The 23,154-nt window shown below is 36.8% G+C and overlaps 1 protein-coding gene across 1 annotated transcript in view; it reads right to left on the bottom strand.

The window, feature by feature from the left end:
• Positions 1–301: 301 nt before the first annotated feature.
• CDase (neutral ceramidase) overlaps positions 302–23,154 on the bottom strand; it is a 49,247-nt gene continuing 26,394 nt past the window's right edge. The window contains exons 3-14 of the mRNA XM_068776250.1: positions 17,642–17,791; positions 16,784–16,960; positions 13,083–13,210; positions 12,102–12,303; positions 10,416–10,625; positions 9,559–9,678; positions 6,170–6,373; positions 5,591–5,809; positions 4,913–5,008; positions 4,233–4,400; positions 3,101–3,222; positions 302–2,795 (exon numbers count right to left, since the gene is read on the bottom strand). Coding sequence (XP_068632351.1) covers positions 2,618–2,795; positions 3,101–3,222; positions 4,233–4,400; positions 4,913–5,008; positions 5,591–5,809; positions 6,170–6,373; positions 9,559–9,678; positions 10,416–10,625; positions 12,102–12,303; positions 13,083–13,210; positions 16,784–16,960; positions 17,642–17,791 — 1,974 coding nt within the window. The 3' untranslated portion in view covers positions 302–2,617. The remainder of the gene's footprint in view (positions 2,796–3,100; positions 3,223–4,232; positions 4,401–4,912; positions 5,009–5,590; positions 5,810–6,169; positions 6,374–9,558; positions 9,679–10,415; positions 10,626–12,101; positions 12,304–13,082; positions 13,211–16,783; positions 16,961–17,641; positions 17,792–23,154) is intronic.

Genomic DNA, 23,154 nt, shown 5'->3' on the forward strand with positions numbered 1-23,154 from the left:
TAATAAAGTTAAAGAAGGGGGTAAAAGTCAAAGGAGTATATATATATATATATATATATATATATACTCCTTTGACTTATATTTTCCCTTAGTCTTTCTTCTATTTTGTAGCACAAATATAATATCGACATCAGACTCATAAATGTAACCCAAAGGAAATGGTGCTGTGAAAGTTATTAACATTAAGAAATAAAACAACTTTATGTAATTAATGATAATTTATTTCTACCTGACTGGCTATAAAGGTACGTATATAAGAATATTAAATACAGATAATAAAAAATAAATTCTTTTTATAACACCATATATATAAAATTACAATCATTTTTAAATTATTATAAACGAAATCGATGTGAAAGTGTTGAGTTGTTTTTTAAAATAATTTTGATATCTTATTTAAAAAATAATTCAGAAAATAGTTTTACTTTATCATATCACTTGTGTTGGTGTGATTCTTATTAATACAATCTGCCAAAACTTAAAAAAAAATTGTGAACTTATTTAAAAGAATATTTTACAAGAAGTAAAGTGAACTTTCACAAAGGATTCTCTGCGATAACAGACTATGGTCCTCCCTTTGGTATCTAAAAGACCTATTGGCATTATCTATTGGCATATCTTCGCACTATAGGCCACAGAAAAAAAAACTTTTTTTTTTGTAAAATAATCATCAGAAAAATGTCAACACATCAAAGTTTGTTTTTAATTCTTTTCGATAGATGGCGCTTTACCAACTAAAGTATCACAAACATTTTAAGCTTACAGTGCCCGGCGATAAATATTGCACATCGACTTTTGTTAAAAGACAATCGGCTAATTTCGGCTTCGTAGAGTGTGATCTCTGTAGCACGAAATACGTCTGACCAAACGTTACATAGGTAATGCGGAACAGAGATAGTGCTCTACGAAGCCGAAATTAGCCGATTGACGCTTTCCAAAGGTCGATGTGCAATATTCATCGCCGGGTACTGTACAATTACAGATGATTATAATTGTCTTATATAATAAAGATGTTTTATTCAATTCATTCCACTTCAGTTCATTCATTCGTACAGAATGAGTTTCTATGGATATATAAATAAATTTTCCACAGGACATAGTTCCTGTAGTGGAACATTTCCTCTGAAGGAGTCTGTAAAATTTGTTAGAAAAATAAATTCATCTCAAATACGCTTCCAATTTTCTTATATCTAATCATAATAGCATATTAATTAATAATTAAACTATTTACTTCCAAATATGACTATCCATTCTTATATCTAAAGCAGGGCAAATAAATATATTTTATAAATCTACAAGCAAGCTGGCGACTAGTTGGACTTCTCTAACTACTCTAGTAATTTACTTCAATATATATATATATATATATAAAAGTTTGTTATATTGATATATATCTTGTATATTTTTTACACATAGATTAAATAAACGAACGGCTGATTCGACTTAAGATCCTGAACCTTACTGTATCTGTCTATTAAATATCTAATTAATTTATACTTCTTCTCACCCGGTAGACATAACTCAGAAAGATCACCACCATGACCGGTCTTGCGCTTCGTCCAGGGACTTTTAGACCTTAGCTATGTCGTCAGTCTACCTAGAGTGGAGCTTACCAACGCCACGTCTACCAACTCATGGTCATCACGCAAGATCGCCCCCTGCCACCTGCCTTCAAACGAGAGATTCTCCAAGCTACTTTAATTCTGCGCATCTTTTCATTTATGATTCGCAGCGAATCTCCGAGCAAAGCCTTCATTGCTGTCTTGGTGATCTTCAGCCTCCTAATAAGGTCTACCATAAACGACTACATCTCGGATCCGTAAGTCATCACCGGTAACACACTCTGGTCAAAGACCTTCGTCTTTTGAAATTTGGACGTGATGTTTCAAAACTGACAATCAGAGTTGGATTTGACCTAACCTACCTTTTTAAAATAATTTTTTTTTTTTGGTAAAAATTTGCCAGTGTTTATCACGTTATGTAGGCATACAAACATACATTTATATTTATATGTGTTATATACGATTACCAATAGGAATTTTTCATCAAAAAATTACCGTTTAAATTTATAAAAAATCAATTTTTGGTAACTAACGTAAAACATTTTTTAGTTTAAAATCTGAAAATTAAATATATCTTTTTGTGTATGATTGCAATGTGTTTGATAAAAATTTTCTAATATAGAATGCTTTAAAATATATGTACAAAATTTAGGCCGAGTATACTGACATGAAAAGCTTTTTTTATATAATGTTTGACCTCAGAGATTCCCAGGCTTTTTCTCCTAAACCAATTTCAAAATTTAACTGATTCAAAGTATAGTTATATTTTAACCATATTCCCAAAACTCAACATAATTGTAAAAATTATACGATTATACGAAATAATGGTTAACAAGACAGTCGCTGAGCTTCTCAAGTATTTTCTGTATACATTGGTGAAGTCAAGCCAACATTTAACTTCTTACTATAGAAAGCCTATAAATTTTATCATGTCCTTTGGGACCCATCTGGACCATTTCAAGTGGTGTTTGGTAGGTGTGGAGCGGGTTACAAAAAATCTCAAAAAAAATGACAAAAAAAAAACCTGCATAAAAGTAATATTACAGAAGAGGTAATTAGGTAACTTCGAAACTATCACTGAACCCATGGTAGGGGTAAATCCCGCCCAATATGTACTTGTAGTTGCCGTAGTGGTGGAGACGGTAGGTTCCAGGGGTAGTACTGGAGGGGATCTCCCACTCCACCTCCGCGTGGCTGGTGCCCAGGATCTTCGAGTTTCGTTGCCATATGTATCTAGAAACATTTGTTTTCTCAACCACGTATATTCGTATATTCTTATATCTTCATCACCATTTCAGCCGTCGGACAAGGAAAGGACAGGCTAGGAACCACCTTAATCCAGCGCCTTCTGATGATCTTATCAAGGCCTGTTCACCTTAAGGGTGGAAATCCTGCGTTGCGGTTGTCAAGTACTCCAAAACCTCAACATCTCAGCACCTTACCAATCCTTTGGACTATATTGGACAACTTAGTTCATATTAAACCTAAAGGTATAGCAATGTATTTTAAAATAAATAAATATATAAGACAGCAATTACTTGGTCTCCCAATCAGCATCGGTGGCGACGACAGTCCATGCATCATCTTCTTCGGACTCCAAACGTTCTACGGCAGCGTACCAATGTCCATGTCGGATGCTGTTCCGGGGGTGCCCCGACACCTGCGATGTTAAAATGGGAATCCCAGTCATTCCATAAATTCAAAAAATAGAATGTCTATAGCTTGTTCAGCTCCGCCTACAAGACTTAGAGGGTACATTATGTCAACCGGAGCCACATGTCGAGATGCCTGACCTTGCGCTGTATCCAGAGAATATCTGTGACCTTGACTATGTCGTCGGTCCCCCTAAAAAGGGGCTTAACCATGTCGCTTTTACTTATTTTCGCCAGTTTTACAAGTTTAGCAATCGGAGCTTTCTGAACATAATATGGAATCCTGTCGTAAGAACTTATATATTGTGTTCCCAAAGTGGTCTATATGGACCCCTAGGGGTCTATAACAACCTGCAAGGAGTCTACATCAGCAAAAAAAATTTGGGGGTCTATGAAATGTAAATGGGGGTCCACAGACTGCACATCATTAGCCGAGGAGATTTAAGATTAACCCTTACAAAATTGACGCCAAATGTTGATAATTTATTATTAAAGCATCAGGTTCATCCTTCTCACTAAAAATATTAACTTATTGTTTATGTTATTTTATTTATAGTTTATTTAATGTAACGTATATTTTACATAACAGATACAAAATTTTATTTTGAGTAGTTTTAATTTAATTTTAATTACTAAATGTATAAATTAACATGTGTTTTTACTTTCACATGTGTTTTTAACGCTAAAATACACTACAATTAGAAATGTACAGGAAATCAATATCAGGTAAGAAGGGGGTCTTCCCAACGCGAAAAAACATGGCAAGGGGTCTACGACACAAAAAAGTTTGGGGAACTTTGATATAGATCAACTAACTCGATAAAGTTTTTTTGCATAAAAAACTTTTTTTTCTAGTATTTATAGTCTGTATATGACACTACCAGGAAAAAACTGTACAACCCTTTAGAATAAAGATTATACATTTTTATATCTATAATTTATTTGACTAAAATCTTCCAACTCCTGTCCCTGGATTCTTTAATATCTTTATATGAAAATATTTGTGTTAATAGCTTACAAAGGTGGCGGCGACTATATCACCATGGCTGTAAGCTTTCTGGGGCTGTTTGACGCAGTCCCCAAACTCCTTGCCCCACGGTGCGGCGTCCCATAGGACCGGTGGCACCAGCGTGATCAGCTGGTCGCTGAAGTCGGGAGGATTAGGACCTGGCTCTGGTGTTTCACCCTGGGAAAGAGAGGTAGATCACAAGAGACGTAGAAAGGTTCCATATTTTAAATGAAACAATAATGTATGTAGTAAACCCATAGTTGTTCCATACGGAATAATTGTATTGACAAAATTGTATTGCTATACACCTACGGGATATCATGAGGGGTTCCGATAGTCGTGCGGCAGGTGGAATGGCACGCCGTTTGATATGTCGATGTTTGTGAACACGGTTTCGTGTTGCTGCAGACATCATACAAAGCGTGTCGTCGGTCAAGAAGTCGGTTACAGCAACTAACATATGCGCGAGCGAGGGTAGGAACCTTTTGCGTTATCTCCACGGAGGTGTAAATTGGTAATGAAATTCAGCCAGAGAACAATTTCACACAGTAGTTCCATTTCTAAAATAAATACCGTACTCCTAGAGCAGTATCATAGTAAAAAAGATAGAGATTAGGTGATAAAGTTAAAAGTTGAAGAGAAGTTAGAGAAAAATGGAGAAGGTGCGGGGGAGGGGTAGGTGTACCTACTTTAACAAGCGCCTCTGTGAGTTCCGCGTACTTATGAAGGTAGATATTCAGGGTATTTGGACCGAAGATAGTTGAAGCCGCTTCGTATCTTTGAGCCTGAAACGACATTATTTATTATTACACAGACTGTCCCATAATTAAACGTCAAGCGGGTGTCTTGTAAAATTGAATATATTAGAAAATATATTTTAATTTTTTTTCTGCAATTTTTGTGACGTGTAATTTATTTATTTCCATTAAAATAACAAAAGTTTTATTCCTCTGTACTATTCCTAGGGCATCGCAGTTATTTCTCGCGTCAATTATCTCTTTTTATTTTACAGGCATCTATTTTTGTTTTTCAGTCCAAATTTTATGCAATTTATAATAATTACTCTTTTCGTCTTACCCAACCTTTTACTATCCTAAGGCTTTTTTCTTATTTATTATGTACTGCACAATCTTTCTGCAGTGCCCTAAGAATGTGGGGCGACATTGATCGTCGCCCACTAGTGAGGCGATGCTTTCTTTTTTTACAGATAGACCGAAGTCCTTCAAACACGGGACAATAGGTCACCAGATGCACCACGGTCTGGTCTACCCCAGGGTTAAAGATGCACGAAAGTCTCCTCTTTAGTTTAAACCCAAGAAGGTATCTCGGGAATTCCCCGTGTCCAGCTCCAGAACAAGAACAATCACCTGATATTCCTCAGGTGTGGCGATGTAGTCGGCGTAGATATTGGACAATCCGGCAATGACCACGCGACGGGCAGACGGCGCAGCCTTGGCGACCACACGACGTAACCGTCGTCCGGACATGGTGGTGAACTCACCAGGCACAGCCGCTACCACCAACCCACCTATACGCGCCACGGAGCACGATACCACACGAGGCTGCCATTCGTATGGGAACCTTGCCTGAAATATACAACACCTGGAAGCTATCAATAGAATCCTGACAACTTAATTTAGTTTTGTAATATATCTGCTGTAATATCCGGAGACTCTAAGCACAGGGTATCCAGTGAAGAACCTTAGGCCCTCAGCGGCCATCAGCTTTACGTCATATAGCTTGCCCACTGCCAATTCAATTTGCCCACCAACTGGGCTATATCGGTAACTTTCATTAGTTTATGGATCTCCTTTTTCCTGATTAGGTTTTGAAGAAAAATCCGGACCCCCCCCCCCTTATAATTTCCTCTTCACACTCATTCCCTTAAAGTGTTTCTTCTCTTTCACTCTATTAACGATTGTAATTTAATAAAAATCTCTACTTACCCTGCCAGTGGCAAGAAGTATTGGTTTAGGTGCATGGCAAGCTATATCTTCCTTGGTAGGTTCAGCAATGAAGTCCCTCACTGCGTTCCACAGGGGGTTGGAGGTAGTGGTGCCCTGGGTGAAGTCAAAAGCGCCTGGGCCGTCTGTAGTGCCTGCTGCAAAGCTGTACCCCATAGCTGGGTAGCATCCAGACACCTTGGCACTCTTGGTGAAAAAGTTCACGAAATAAAAATTACTTACATTACAAAATTGTAATTCGTAATTCATTAAATCTAAACAACTAATAATGGACAGACATCATCATTTCTGCAGCAGGATGTCCACAGCTGGACATAATCCACCCCCTTACTACCTATTCACGAAACTTTTCACTAAAGGTGTCTTTAGTAATTAAACTTAAATCTTATATCGATTTGTTCCAACAAAGAACAGATAATATTAACAATATTTTCTTTCCATATTCTTTGTTCTTCTTTCGTTTCAACCATCGACCATCGACCTACTTCGAACAACATGACCCTTAACACAACGGCAGCGACCACATCACTGATGGCGTCAAAATTTAAATCCGCATTCAAATTTGAATTTCGAACGTCCAAAAATGTTTTTACATTAATATGGTCGTAGTGGCCAAAAATGGAGAATAAACGTTACGCTTATTTATTTGTAGGGATATGTTGAAAAAAATAAGGTTAGCATTGGAAACAAGCTTAATATACTTTTATCTAGGTTTCATAAAATTAGTAAATTTTTTGTTAAAAACTTCATCACCATTGATGATAATAAAATAAGTAAATTACCTAAATGAGTCACGGGAAATCAACACACGAGATAACATATGACCTTAAATGAGATATGAATAAGAGACGCAAAATGGCGAACACTGTATCTTTTAGTATTGATTGTAATTTGTTATAATAACTATTTACTTTCGTAATTTTAAAAGTAAAAATTAAAAAGTATTCTACAATCTTTATAAACAAAGATGAAGGGATTTACTTTGATAGTAATGTCACTGACAATGTTCGCGAGTGTACAATGTGGTGTTGTGAAAAATTTAGTAGAAACCGCAGCTGGTGAAATGCACAAAATGGCAGGTGACATCGAAGAAATTGCAAACAAAAGTAAAATGAATGCAATGCAAGATCAAGGTTTAAATGTAAACACTAAATCATCCCAATACGAAGGATACACTGAACAAACTTTATACACTAACATGAAAATTTCAGATCCAGTTAATACGGATAAAGGAAATGTAAGTTCAAAAGAAAATATTCCTTTGCAAGTTAAAGTTGATATAACTGTCGTAGTTAATTACAATAAAGATGAACCTAATGTAAATATTAAAAGTGAAACATCCGAAACAAATGCTACGGAAATGGTTGATATTAAGAATATATCTGATATAATTATAGATAATTCAACAAAGTTAATATCAGCTACTGTAACGGATAAGGAAGAATATGCTGTAAATTCAAAAGTTACATTTCCAGGACCTATCAGTGATCACATTTTAACTTACCAGGATAATGGTGTGGTTATAATAGAAACCAAAAGTAACATAACTAGTATTGATGAAGTTATATTCCCAGATAGTATCAGAAACAAAAACGATACAGTTACTTCCGCGTGCCCTTCCGGCATGATAGCGGTGAATGGAGATTGCTTACCACCCAAGACAGACAACAATAAGACAGACAAGACGAGTGGTAATGAATATGGTGCAGGAAGAGCAGCTTTCGTTGGAGGATGTTTCCAAGGTTATGCGAGAGCAATAGATGGCTCATGTCAGTTGATTATTGAGGATTAGAATTTACGTATTCTATTTCCAATTGCAAAGCTATTTGAACTATAGATTTAATGTCATATCTATAGATAAATTTCCCATCAAGATTAGTATTCTGTGCAACTCATCCTGTACACTCAGCATTGTAAAAATAGAAATAATTTATATTCTTCCGCCTTTTCTAAGCACCTTTGATACATCAATACTTTGATGTAAAATACCCGGCGATAAATATTGCACATCGACCTTTATAAAAAGCCAATCGGCTAACTTCGGCATCGTAGAGCGCTATCTCTGTCGCACGAAATACAAACAGTGACTGCGACTTTCCAAAGATCGATGTGCAATATTTTTCGCCGTGTACTGTAAGGTATTGTAATTGGACTATTGGTTTTAACTTTCTGCTTATATTACTGCAAGGTACAAAATATTGATTCTATAGAGAAGAATCTGATACGGATTTTGACAGTTATTGTAATAAAAATAATAATAAATCTAGTTCTTATTTACTTCCATTTCACTATCTGTGGTCTCAATGAGGTTAGGTTTTATTACAATGCCTCATTGGTGTATTTTATACAAAAAGAATAAAAATAATTGTCAAAAGAAGCAAATGATACGAGTTGTAACAGCTCCTAATAGATACCGGACCGTTTATATTTCGTGCGACAGAGATAACGCTGTACGAAGCCGAAATTAGCTGATTGTCTCTTTCTAAAGGTCGATGTGCAATATTTATCGCCGGGTACTATACATAGTATTCCTGCAAACATCTTTTCATTTTAGATCACTCTTTTATTATATCTTTTGTATTTTTTATTATTTAATGTATGTGCTAATCCGTCATGACACAAAAAGGTTGGGAAACCCTGCTTTAAATGACCATTGTAAACATTTTAGATTTCAATTGTTAAATTATGTTTAAATTCTTTGTAAATATTGTTATCGAAATAACATTTCTATGATTGTATTTAAACTATGTACATATACAAACATATTATTATATGCTATTCGTATAAAAAGATGTATGTAAGTAAAAAATCCGGTACACACAAAATTAATATATTTCATTTTTACTACCCTACTTATTATCTAATTGCAGGTTGAATATCAGACAATGGCAGTAACAAATTAACATTAATCATACCAACACTTACTAGGTAATTATTTCTACCACAGCGGGTCTAATCACCCGACTTTGTTTCCTGCTTGAATGTATGTAATATGGTTGTTAGAAAGGAAACAATATTTAATTTATTATGATTAAACAAAATAGTCTATTGATCATATCTATTACAAACGCAAAAATAGGAAATTTAATACGTAACGTATTTTTAATATTTTCAATGCAAAAGTTCAAAATGAGTCATTTGAAACGTTATGGTATGTTTATTTTGACATCAGTAAATACACCAAACGTAAAAACAATAATTAAGAAAGAGATTAATATAGGGCATAGCGGAAGTAGCTATATATTAGATCCTTTCTTAGTTAGGATGGACTTCCCTAAGGTAACGCCTGAATCTATAAGATATGTAAAGATAATCATTTTAAAAATCTCCATTTCAAAATTTCATAAACTAGATACAGAAATGTGACTTACATTGTTAAAAGCTTCAGTAATGGGGTCGTAGGGGGGAGCTGATTGTTTGGGCATGTCTACGTACTGATGCACCACTCCCACGGGTCCTGTCACGTCTTCGCCGGGTTCGCTTAGCACTTTCTGGCAAAAAAATCGAGAAAATTCTATTCTAATTCATTATTTTATATTTAAATCACTTATAAACATCACATTATTATTTTTAACGCTTTCTTGACCACATTTGACCACACCACACCAGCCGAGTTGGTGAAAAACCACCAGGTCTTCAAAGATGAAGCCCGCAGACTCAGTGTTACCTATTGACCCTGACCCTGAAAAAACCTAGGTTATTCTCAGGAAATAAGAAAGCTCCCAGATCATTCCAGAAACGTTAGGTCGAAACGCTTGGTCGAAACTCCATAGTAGGTAGGTGGTAGTGGACTTAGTGGATAAAGTCGAGAAGGTTATGAGAAATCAAGAGCCCAATTTGAAAGTAATCAAATTAAGTTCAAAGATAATAGAATCTGTGTTTGGCACTAATCGGTGTAACATAACTCCTGAAGATGCCCCGTGGAGAAGTGAATTTCATTTTTAAAAGTGCAACCGTTGAATTTCTTGCTGGCTCTTCTCAACAAATCGGTATTCCAGTGGTACCTTACTAAAGTACAGACAAAATAGATATTTTTACAATATCAAAAATAGTTAACAATTCGTCCAAGAACTAAAGTCACTTAACACTTACATATATAACTTAAAGAATAGTTCATCTGAAGTGACAGTGGACGGACAGGTTCTACAGGCACTATGAGAAACGCCTATGCCTTGCCGTGGGCATATATATGATGATGAATTCAAATTTAGAAGATTTCAATACCTACCATGGCGGTATCGAAGAGTTTTGTGGCGATGATGCGGGTGCTGTCGAACATGTCAATTCCTGGTCCAGAGGCGAAGCATCGCTCCTTGTGGCCTGAACACAGTGCACTCTGCTGATCGCAAACACGCCCGGAGAACTCACAACGCGGCCCTCTGGTGTTTGGTGAGACGTCGCCGAGATTGGTCGAAGCGAAAGCACACACCACGCTTCCCTGATAAAACAAACCAGCTTTTTAATGTTTCTCCTAGAACAAACGCCTACCCTTAGCGAAATCTCGATCTAACGCATATCTATTAAAATATTTCTAGAAGAATCCAAATCTCCTTGATGTTCTTTTTTACCATTCGTGCTATTACGATATACAGGATGATTGGTTATATTTGTATATGCTGTAAAAGATTATAGCGCTTATATGTTGTCAATTAATTTATGGATACACAATATCAAAAAATCAATGGTTACAGAAATAATAAATAAAATTTAAAAATCATGTTTAAATTCTAATTACGACATATTAAAACTAATTATTGTCTACTGAGTGATTTGGAAACAGGTGTATATATATATAGGTGTAATATTCACTTCTTTTAAGCCTTTACTCTTACAACCTACATAATATATAATAATATCTATGTTTATAAAAATTAATCCTTATTTCTCTGGGGTCGCGCCATGACTATATAGCATCAAATTTAAAAATAAGTTTCAACACGCTCCTTAAAGATTGCAATTTGAAAAAGATATTCATACATTAGGAAGATATGTAATATATATATGATGATGTAATATACATGTAAATGTAACCCAAAGTTTGTCTGATTATGGGACCCACGCAGGAAGGCTTTCATGGGGCGTCGAGACAAATGGCACAGAACTTGCGGCCCATCAAACTCTAAAAGGTTCCCACAAATGACTTTGAAGGTTTTGTAGGAAAGACATAGTGTCACCCCAACCAAATAAACCTGAATTATGCTATTGCTAGATTATTCCGTTTCGGCATCTGCAGGTAGTGATTTTTTTTTTGGTTTTTTCTAATGTAAAATTAAGGAAAGTAAATTCTTGTAGTACGATATTATTCGCTGAAAAAATGTTTGATAAGTTTCCAATGTGTATTACTTGCTACATTCTAACTTCTTTTTAATATATTTATGGTAATGTATAATTACCATAATCTATTTTAAAGAATCGATAAAAACCTAAGGCATGACTCGAGAAAAAACTGTAAAAAACTACTGCTGTGGTGTAATTGGCATAAATGAACACTTGAATAAAATGTTATTGCAACCTCACCGAAGACAGTCAATATCAAAAACATTTATATTTAATTACAGTAAAATCTATTTTCCGTAATAACTCAGATAATATCTAGAATATATAAACAGAAATGTAACACATGGATGCAGAAAAAAATAGCTTTGATTTTGGTATATAAATTACTCTCGTAAGTTAAATATAATGAAAGTTATTAAAGAAATTCGGATTTTTGTTTCTCCTGTAAAGATTGGTTTTTACTGGTTTACTCGGGGGAGGGAGGGGGGTGTAAAAGTGATTTAAACGTTGAGTATACTGACCTACAACAATCACTTTAACAATCTAGAGTACTCACGTTCAATCAATTTTAATAATTACTATCACTTAGAGTAATAAAAGGGGAGTACCAAAGACCATGTGAGATGACAATTGATACCTTTCCAGGCAGCGTGTTGTTTCCATTTAAAGCCTTCTCCATGAGTATGGATGCGTATCCAACGTTGTCAGAGGAGATGAGCCGGTTGGTGTTGTTCATACTGGTGGGATGTACCGCGAACCAATTAATCACCCCCAGCACCTTGTCCTGTGGGCTGAGGAACCGGACCTGTGCTAAAGTCTTGTCCACGTCGTATGTATACCTGAAAATAATACGTAATTACCTTTTGCTTTTTTATGAGATCAGGTGGTCGTAGAGGATAGAAGATACTAAAGGACTCTCTAATCATCTTAAAGGGTTGCTTAAAGGGAATTAATTTTAATTCCAAGTTTTTAGTAGCGCAAGAATTTTATAAAAAAAACTTTTAAAAAGATAGTAAAATATTCTTCTCCATTTTTTCATAGATCCTCACTACGACCTATAGTCTTCCCCACGATCTCCAAGATCGCCACGATGACCGGTCTTGAGCTGCCCACATCTGGCTACTTCCCAGGGTATACCTACGTCGCGTCTACCGACTTGTCTTCGCCGCTCGTGAACCTTTCGGTGAAAGTTTACACGAGCGATATGCCCCGTTTACTGCAACTTCAGACATGCAATTCTTATAACGCTGGTGATCTTAATTTTTCCGCGGATCTCCTAATTTCTGTATCAATCTCGCTGCTTAATTACTAGAAATAAAAAGTCCCTGTCCCACACGAGATAGAGGAACGAGAGGTCCCCAACAGCGGGAACCACATAGAGAAAAAAAATCTCGCTGCGGAATTCTGAGCATAACCGTCTTTTGAGTCTTGGTTTTATTTATTGCACACTGCACTACCTTTCTGCAAAAACCTAAGAACGATAAACGCAGATGGTCGACGCCCATTAGAGATACGATGTTATCTATTTCTATTTTCGCTCCCATCTCGGAATCACAGATGGATATCTCCAAACAGGACATTCAGGGATAAAGTTCACCTTCAGGTTTATGCTGATTACCTGGCCCTCTCCTCAGGTGGGTTCTTCAGATAGGACGATGGTGAACGGTTGATGTTTGCGTCCAGTATTTCACCTTCTGCATATTCCACTCTCGCTGGTCTCAGCCGGCTATGCGCCATGAATATGCTCTGGAAACAAGACGTTTCGTTTAACACGCCACATTTATAAAACCATGGGGAAAGACTAGAGCTAATGTAGTCGGACCAAATGGACAGACAACCTTGTTAAGGTATCAAATAATGAATATAAGAATATGATGGTGATGATGAAGGATATATATATATTCGACTCTCGCTGGTCTCAGCCGGCTATGCGCCATGAATATGCTCTGAAAACAATACGTTTCGTATAACACGACACATTTATAAAACCATGGGGAGAGACTAGAGCTAATGTAGTCGGACCAAATGGACAGACACCTTGTTAAGGTTATTAAAAACGGCATATGCCCAGTAGTGGAGTTCCGACGACTGATATGATGGTGATGATGAAGGATATATATATATTCCACTCTCGCTGGTCTCAGCCGGCTATGGGCCATGAAAATGCTCTGGAAACAAGACGTTTCGTATAACACGACACATTTATAAAACCATGGGGGGAGACTAGAGCTAATGTAGTCGGACCAAATGGACAGACAACCTTGTTAAGGTATCAAAAAACGGCATACGCCCAGTAGTGGAGTTCCGACGACTGATATGATGGTGATGATGAAGGATATACATGTTCCACTTTCGCTGGTCTCAGCCGGCTATGGGCCATGAAAATGCTCTGGAAACAAGACGTTTCGTATAACACGACACATTTATAAAACCATGGGGAGAGACTAGAGCTAATGTAGTCGGGTCTAAAAGACAACCTTGTTAAGGTTATTCTATGCCCAGCAGTGGAGTTCCGACGACTGATATGATGGTGATGATGAAGGATATATAGACACCTATATTGATATATCTAATGTTAATTAGAGGACATGATATAGTAGGGACACATATATCTAATAGCATCATGTAGCTATGAAACATCGTCTCGTCTTCATAACAGCGCAATGTAAGACGAAGGTCATTAACTAATGTGTGTTGCCGGTGATGACATACGAATCCGAGTAGTCATGGTCACGCAGAGAACAATTGAGGGGGCTGGAGGGAAAGATCCGCAATAAAACTGAGGTTACCGTCATCGCTCGAAGAATTGCTCGTTTCAAGTAACAGTGTGCGGGGCATATCCCTCGTTCAACCGATGAGACAGAAACATTCTAAAGTGGCAACCCCGATCCAATGGTCGCAGCGTGGGTAGACAGTCCATCAGGTGGATGAACATAGTAAAGCTCACTGGTAGCACAATACAGATACTACTACTACTCCGCTAGCTCAGTGACCCAAAGTGGGTCTTGGCCTCCGAAGCGAGAGACTTCCACTTTCCTCTATCTTGCGCCATCGTCTGCCATTGGCTGACATTCAATTCGCGCAGGTTTGCCTCAACGCGATCGATTCAGCGATACCTGGGTCTACTCACTGGTCTTCGACCCCTCGGTTTTTCCAGGTACGCTACCTTCACGCTCCGATCCGATCCCATTCGCTCCAAGTGACCAAGCCAGCGGATTCGTTGAGCTTTATATTCGCCAATTATATTCACAATACAGATAGAAGAAAAAAAAATGATATTGTATGGACACATATACCTTATAGCATCAAATACTTGGGGACGTGTGAGCGGCAAATGGCCTATGCCAGTCTTTCCCACACGCCCGTCGCGTCTACTTGTCTGAGGTCCGCGTATTAATTGAAGTTAATTTAAACTGTTACCAAAAACTTTCATTCCATCACCCATAGCCGTATTGACCTAGTGAACACTGAACTCTCATACCCTATAATTTAAATAAAGTGGTTATTTTCTTGTTGTTGTTAAATAGGTAAATATTTGTAACCACAGTATATATGAATAACATCATTGAAGCATCGTCGTTTGAGTCCATACAAGCCCCCTGCAAAGCATAAGGTCTTTATCTGGAGCAGTGATTCCCAAAGTGGTCTATATCGACCCCTAGGGGTCTATGACAACCTGCAAGGGGATCTACGTCAGCGAAAAAAAAATTGGGGGTCCATGAAATGAAAATGGGGATCCACGATAGTGGATCTCCACACATACACTGATAGTACCTATTTACTTACATCATACTATCATATTACATTATTTATAAAAGTACCTATAAAGTAAAAAAATATTATATATGTTTATAAAATTGTGTAAGTTGTAGGATGTTGGTATAATAGATTGGTTTAGTTGGTATAGTAGATACAAAATTTTATTTTGAGTAGTTTTAATTTTAATTCAATTAATAAATGTATAAATTAACATGTGTTTTTACTTTAAGTTTTTAAAACTAAACTTCACTACAATTAGAAATTTACAGGAAATCAATATCAGGTAAGTACCCAACACGGAAAAACATGGCAAGGGGTCTACGACTCAAAAAAGTTTGGGGAACTTTGATCTGGAGTCTTGAAGTAACAACAACAAGTCTTGGAATAACAACACAAAGTCTGAAGTATAAGTGTGTATATTCATCAAGCATGGACCATATATATATTGATTTAAAATTGAGAAAACAATATTACAACCAATAAAAATCGTCACCCAATCACAAGTCGAGGAGTATTGTATAGCGCTCTCTTTCTTTCGCGCGATGTATATGATGAATTATATTTCTGTGGAATTCCCCTTTTCGATGCGCCGCTGACGATGACGCAATAGTAGCTTCTTTTTTTTTAAGGCTTCCGCTATTGGAGACCTCTCGTACCCCTAATTAATTGGGATCAGGGTCTTTGTTTACAAATACGTTTTTCATATTTTTCATCTTTATTCTTCACTCACTGTCATACTTCTCAATTTCTTTTATTCTTACCTTATTTCCATCACAATATCTTTCATTTTGTTCTTTCATTCCTTCTTGCTTTCATCGCCTTCCTTCCATCATCTTATTACTCTTAGGTGGCTAGGTACATTTTTTTATTCTTTATTCTACGAGTATTTTTTTATCACAGTTTTCTTTGGGTTGTGCTTTCTTAATACATTACTTACACTTTCTTATTCTATTTTTCCTATTATTAATTGACTAGTTATTTTATGTGCAGTTTATTAGGTACCTACATATCTATAATGTTTTGTTTCTATTAACAGTGTCACTCACCACCCTACGAGCAAACGATAGGAATGATGGGCGAAGGTTGTCGTCGCCCATCATTAAGGCGATGCTCTCTAAATCTATCTTTAACTTTACCTCCGATTCCAGGGCACTGCGAATCCTTGCATGTGCAGGACAATAGGCCACAAGGTGGGACACGGTCTGGTCCACGCTCGGTTCGCAGAATAGTAGCTTCTAGAAGCACGATGAGAAGCGCCGAGTATTCATCAATCACCTTAAAGCGCTCCATTCGACCTGAGACTGCGTGCAGTTTGGAAGCTGAAGCAGATACCTCTTCAAGGACTATTTTAGGCTATATATTGGGCTAGAACTTTATGCTCCTCGACGCTGAATGAAGTCTTGGGTCGTGGTAATCTTGTGCTGTTAGAAAGGAGCAGCCTAAGATTTTGATGAAGAAGGTGACGGTTTGACACAGAGACTTCGCTCAACCTGCTATCGGCGAAGGCTAGGTAGATTGTATGACTAAATCAGAAAAGTTTAAATTAATATTATATCTTACCTTGAGAATGCCTGCGATATATGCAACGTACGTTTCCTTCACGAAGCCCAGGATCGGAAGGTCAAAGAGGAAGTCCATGAGGAAACCACCAGGAGTCGAGTGTGTGTGAGTTCCGCTGATGATCACGTTGTTTTCCGTGTAAAGTTCACCGTAGCGCTTCTTCAACCGCTTTAGAACCTGTGTACACAATGATTTTTCGGGAATAAATAACAAAATTCGTTTCTTCACGGATAAATTGTTCTCATGTTTTGAAGTTTTGAAGTTGTTATGCTAGCAACACCGATAGGTGATATTTTAATATGGCAGATATTTCTTACTAACCACCTGGTCCTATTGGAAATCCATAAAACCTATGTTAAGTAGTGGATTTCTGCAAGTAAAAATATGGCAATGATGAAGATCTTTTAGTTCACACGACAGGGTTTATTATTCCAAATTCAAAATATCTTTATTCGAGTACACATTTACATGCACTTTTGAATTGTCGATTATTTTAATATTCAATTCTGGTCTACAGAAAAGATCCGGCTAGAAAATCAACAGTTGCACATTTTAAATTTAATTTAACAATTTTTGAAGTATATATTAAAATATCAACAATATAAATGGGTCAAAAAACCAAGTTTCACACATTTCGATTAACTTATAAGCACTTGGATGATATAAGATTTACCTGAAAGCAAAAAATAAGGTCTAAGATATCTTGTGAAACTTTATACAAGTACAGTCAGACCTATGAAGGTTTTGTTAACTTTAGTTTTACAACAAGACCGCTTATTTTACTTTTAATTATTATAAATCATGGATGATGATAATAAATTAAATTATATTTATTTGCGAATAAAGTAACAAGGGTACCTCCTTCCTGACACCGTTGCCCATCATGGCGGCGTCCACGGAGACGAACACCATCCTCTTCCCTCCGTTGTCGTCAGCAAGCACAAAAGCTCTGGCGAACTGCCGTAGGTGTATCCCATGACCTGTTTGTTCGAAGTTCGCATATCCCATCTGAAAAATTAAATAGAGAATTAAATCTGTCGGTTAAAGAGAAAGACAGAGATGAAATAACACGCGTCAGAACACCGCGCAGAGTAAAGTAAAAAAAAGAAGTAGATTTAAAAAAAGTAGACAGCAAAAAAGAGTTCTAATTTTGAATTAATAAATCATATCAAAAGTCGAAATTTAATAATGATGTTGAACATGGCGGACAGTCAAATATGGAACACATTCTTGACAGTTAGGTTTTACCCGAGGGGTCGAAGACCAGTGGGTAGACCCAGGTATCGCTGGATCGATCGCGTTGAGGCAGACTTGCGCGAATTGAATGTCAACCAATGGCAGACGATGGCGCAAGATAGAGGAAAGTGGAAGTCTCTCGCTTCGAAGGCCAAGACCCACTTTGGGTCACTGAGCCAGCGGAGCAAGTAAGTAAGAAAGGTTTTAACATTTCAAATTATTTATAGAAATTTCTAATTACTTCTAGAACGAACGGAAGATGTAAAAATGGACGAATTAAAGAATGTTGTAATAATAATGTTAGGAAAAATTGAATAACCAAATAAAATCGAGCGTAGTTTCTAGAAAAGCCCATGTTAGGTATATAAACCACTAGAATCAGCCGGTTTTAACCAGGTAATGGCATTCGACCAAGTTCAGACTTCACAGATGACGTGTCTCGTGAAAAACAAGCTGTCCTCGCGAAGAACTCACTCAATAGGAGACGACAACTGCTAATTATTATACAGGGTGGCCCATAAGTCCTTTGAAAAGTAAAATTTGAATAAAACGAACAGGGTGCGCGTGAGCGGTGCAGGGGAAGCGATGGGAGTAACTTCGGTTTCTGGGAATTTAATCGCGATGGATCGTTTTACCGGAGCAGACCGTACGTTTTGTGTGCGGGAGTTTTATAAAACGACAATTCGGCAACCGTTGCGCGGCGTAAATTTCGAGAACACAAAGGTTTACACAACTTTGACGACACTCCAACTCTTCAAACGATTAAGAACTGGGTTGCTAAGTTCGAGGAGACCAGTTCGACGTTAGATAAACCGCGGTTGGGTCGCCCAAGGACGTCACGTACGGAACAAAACATAGACACAGTGACACAGTCTATTCGCGAAAATCCGACACAGTCAACTCGTAAGCGCGCCAGAGCATTAAACGTATCCGGGACATGGTTACAACGGATTTTGAAGAAAGATTTACATATGCACCCTTACAAAATTCAGTTGGTTCAAGAATTAAAGGAAACTGACGGTATTCAAAGACAAAATTATGCGAATGAAATGTTGAATCGGTTTTACTTCCTTCAATAACATAATGTTCTCTGACGAGGCTCATTTCCATCTTAACGGGCATGTTAGTAAACAAAATTGCCGCTATTGGAGTCCCATCAATCCAAAACTTAAGCATCAGAAGCCCTTACATAGTCCGAAAGTGACTGTTTGGGCCGCTATGTCAGCCCATGGTATCCTAGGGCCTTACTTCTTTGAGGATGGCAGAGGGCGCGCAGTTACTGTTACGTCGGAGCGATATGTGGCTATGATCGAAGAGTTTTTCATACCAGAATTGCAAAACTTTTCAGGCTTTAATGCCAGAACGCGGTTTCAACAGGATGGGGCCACTTCTCACACCTCTAACACTGCTATGCCCGTTATCCGTCCACTTTTTCCTGGCAAAGTGATCTCTAAGAGAGGAGACATTTCCTGGCCTCCACGTAGTCCAGATCTGACCCCGATGGATTTTTTTTTGTGGGGCTACCTTAAGGCTAAAGTATACGACATAAACCCGCGGTCAATTGAGGCCCTAAAAGGAAACATCCGCAGAGAAATGACAAGCATTTCAGCAGTGACGTGCCGCGCAGTCATCGACAATTTTAGACGTTGTTTGCAAGAGTGCCGTGATCGCAACGGATTACATTTAGAAGATGTTATTTTCAAAAAATAATTCCCGTTTTTTAAGCTTTTTTTGTAAATAAAAATTAAATTCATAATGTAATTAGTTTTATTTTAATAATTTTTTTTCATATCAAAGGACTTATGGGCCACCCTGTAGATACAGGCTTAGTTAGAATTTCTACAGCCTCTTCTTTCTCTTTCCAAAGCAGTAGTAATTATATTTAATGGAATCAGGCGTTATTTTATGGAAGTCCATCCTAAGTAAGAAAAAGGACCACCAATATTCAGCCACTTCCGCACATGAATGCACATGCGGCAAACAATACGAATTACACAACTGCCACCGTTAAACCACTCAACACGTGTTTCACCCCTCCACGGGACATCTTCAGGAGTTATGTTACACCGATCAGTGCCAAACACAGAGTCTCACACAGAGAAGGAAGCGGAAGTTCTCTAAAGTAGTAATTATATCCAGGTAGCTACTAGCTGAGTAAGGGTTGCCTTCATAGACGCCCTTGACTCTGAATGTTAAATGTGTTTTAAAGGACCGCCCAAATTCAGGCTATCAGAAGCTCATAAAACGTCTGCTCAAGTGTAAAAAGAGTTTTCAGGCCGGCCCACGCCCGTATCGAGGATCCTGAAAGAGCATTCATGAGTCTACCTAATATGAGGTGTAGGTGTTTAATCGCCGGCGAGGGAACCTGTACCTTCTATAACAATATATATATATGTATATACATATATATGCAATTTTAAAAAAAATATGTACATATTTAATTATTTAACACTATGTTTTATAGTTAATTTTATGCGACTTGACACATAAACAAAACATAACGTAACATACACACAAGGATAACATTCCGTTCGGAACAATTAAGAAATGTTTTTATGTGCCTATTTATTATTTAAATTACTACTAAAATATATATACATAGTTGCATAATAGTAAAGAAAAAAGTACAATGGGCGGTCTTATCACGCGAGGCAATTTATTTCAGACAACATTTACTTTATAAATTAAACTAAATGACATTACAAACTAAGGGATTTCGGGAAAACTAAATAGTGTAATTACAATCTAAATAACATATTTATTTTACTAAGTGCTACTTTTGGACTTTTTCACATAAAATAAATGCCAGAAAAATTATTTTGATCAAACAAAGAGTTATAAAAGGAAGGGACCACGAGGTACCAGAGCGAGAAACAGACCTCATGCCAGATGGGCTGACGAGATCTTGGCTACTGCAGGTCACGGGTGGCTCCAAGTTACTAAAGATAGAGAAAAATGGAAGGCTTTAGAAGCTTTTACCCTGAGGGGGTCCATACAAACTTAGTGCAAAATTATTAACTATTACTAATTTTAAGTAATTTATATGGAATGAAATAAACATTTATTATTTTTCGATTCATAAATAATCGATTTGGAACAGAATGAAACAAATTCAGAATTTATCAAGTACGACTAAATCGATTTCTCACAACTACAGATAACAAAATAAAAACATTTAATCGATTCACTACTTCAAAACAATTTTTTTTGCTGTAAAACAGTATTTTGTTAGTGAGAAGATAAGAATAAATAGGACTTTCTACTCTGTATTTAATTCAAAACACTAATTTAAAAAAAAAAGTTTTATGAAAAATGTCACAGGGTAAGTTTAAGATATATATTTGGTTACCTATCTAGACTTTGAGCGCAGCGACTTATAAATATGACAAAACAGTCTTCTGAATAACTGCATTCGAATTATTTTCAATCTCCGCAAATTTTGATACCTATATCTTCTTATCGTTCTCAACTAAAATAGCTGCCTGTCACAGCGCTGTTCTTTTCGTGCACTAACTACATTTTTCTCTTTACTCTTTTCTCTCACTTCACCTCCCTACTTAATATCTCAATTCCAGTTCGTAGCCAGTGCACAAGAAATAAAAATACACTTAAAAAAACTTTTAAGTCAAACGGTTTTTTGATACCCATATTGTTGTGGTTGTGGGAAAATATGTACCTAGGCCGCCATATTGGAACGGCGTCCATCTTGAATTCTAAATTTTGACATAATCATCGTGTTTTACTAGTGTAGCCCTTTCATTTGATACCCATATTGAGGGGGTTAAGGAAAAATATTGAATCCGCCATTTTGTATCGGCGGCAATCTTAGATTTATAATGTTATTGATTTTATTATATTGTATTGTCATCTAAATTAAATGTGTGTACCAAATTTCAGATCAATTTGACAACGGAAAGGTGCTTAAATTTCAATTTCTAATTTTGACCTAAATAAATTCCGTACGGGTCGAACTAAATAAAACCGTTTAAAAATACTTCGCTCCTCGAGCAACCTAAGATGTCCTCCCCCATAGTACGAACTTTCCTCACTCCTTCGCAATACAGCCTATTCTTCTCTGGAAAGCACTCCCTCTCGATATTAGGATGATCAGGAATCGTTGCGCATTTAAAGCGAAGGTTTGAAAGCTGTTGATTCACAATCAGACAGAATCATCACGATAATTGGATTTTATTTATATATAATTATAGTAAATAGCAGCCATTAATATATATTTATGAGTATTTTTTTATTTTATTAATAATTTTTATCTCAATTTGTTTTTACTTTTTTACGTGTTTTTGACTTTTACAATATATACATGCATTAATTTATCTCTGCACCGTCTAAATCGATAACAAACAAATACAGCCTTCATTAAGTCCGCCTTTATATATAAATTGTATAAAAAGTGTTAATAAAAAAAAATATAGTTAAAAGTTTAAGCTGTTTATTGATAACTTCATTGTAAACATATTCTTATTTTAAACAAAACACTCGAGCATTATTACTGTGTAAGATAACTTTCCAGTTATCAATTCGGTTAAAAACATAATATGTCACTATTTTAATATCACCTTCTTTATTTTTCAGTGACATCTTTTTTATGGTTATCTCTAAAGTCAAATCAGGGGCATTGCCAACATTATACAGGCTGATTAGTTATGTATATTAAAGCTTTGAAGAAGGAAATAAGGATGTAAATACCTATTTCAATCAACCTGTGTAAAGTAACCATTGACAAATCGTCAAACTTGGATAGTCCAGAAAGATATCACTCGCCGAATTCAACCCGGATGGGCATCGTTCGGAAAGCCATAAAACATCGTCTAGTTCAAAACAGCGCAATGTAAGACGAAGGTCATTGACTAATGTGTGTTGCCGGTGATGACATACGAATCCGAGATGTAGTCATCGTCACCCAGAGAACAAAGGAGAGGGCTGGAGGGAAATGAGCTCTGCAATAGAACTGAGGTTACCGTCATCGCTCGAAGAATTGCTCGTTCAACCGATGAGACAGAAACATTCTAAAGTGGCAACCCTGATCCAATGGTACACCACACCACAGCTTAGGTAGACACCCCATCAAGTGGATGAACATAGTAAAGCTCACAGGCAGCACAATACAGATAGAAGAA

This window comes from Battus philenor, unplaced genomic scaffold (genome assembly GCF_028537555.1).
Source record: "Battus philenor isolate CCGP_79_NKW_IND1 unplaced genomic scaffold, ilBatPhil1.0.hap1 SCAF_12, whole genome shotgun sequence".
NCBI classification, from domain to species: Eukaryota; Metazoa; Arthropoda; class Insecta; order Lepidoptera; family Papilionidae; genus Battus; species Battus philenor.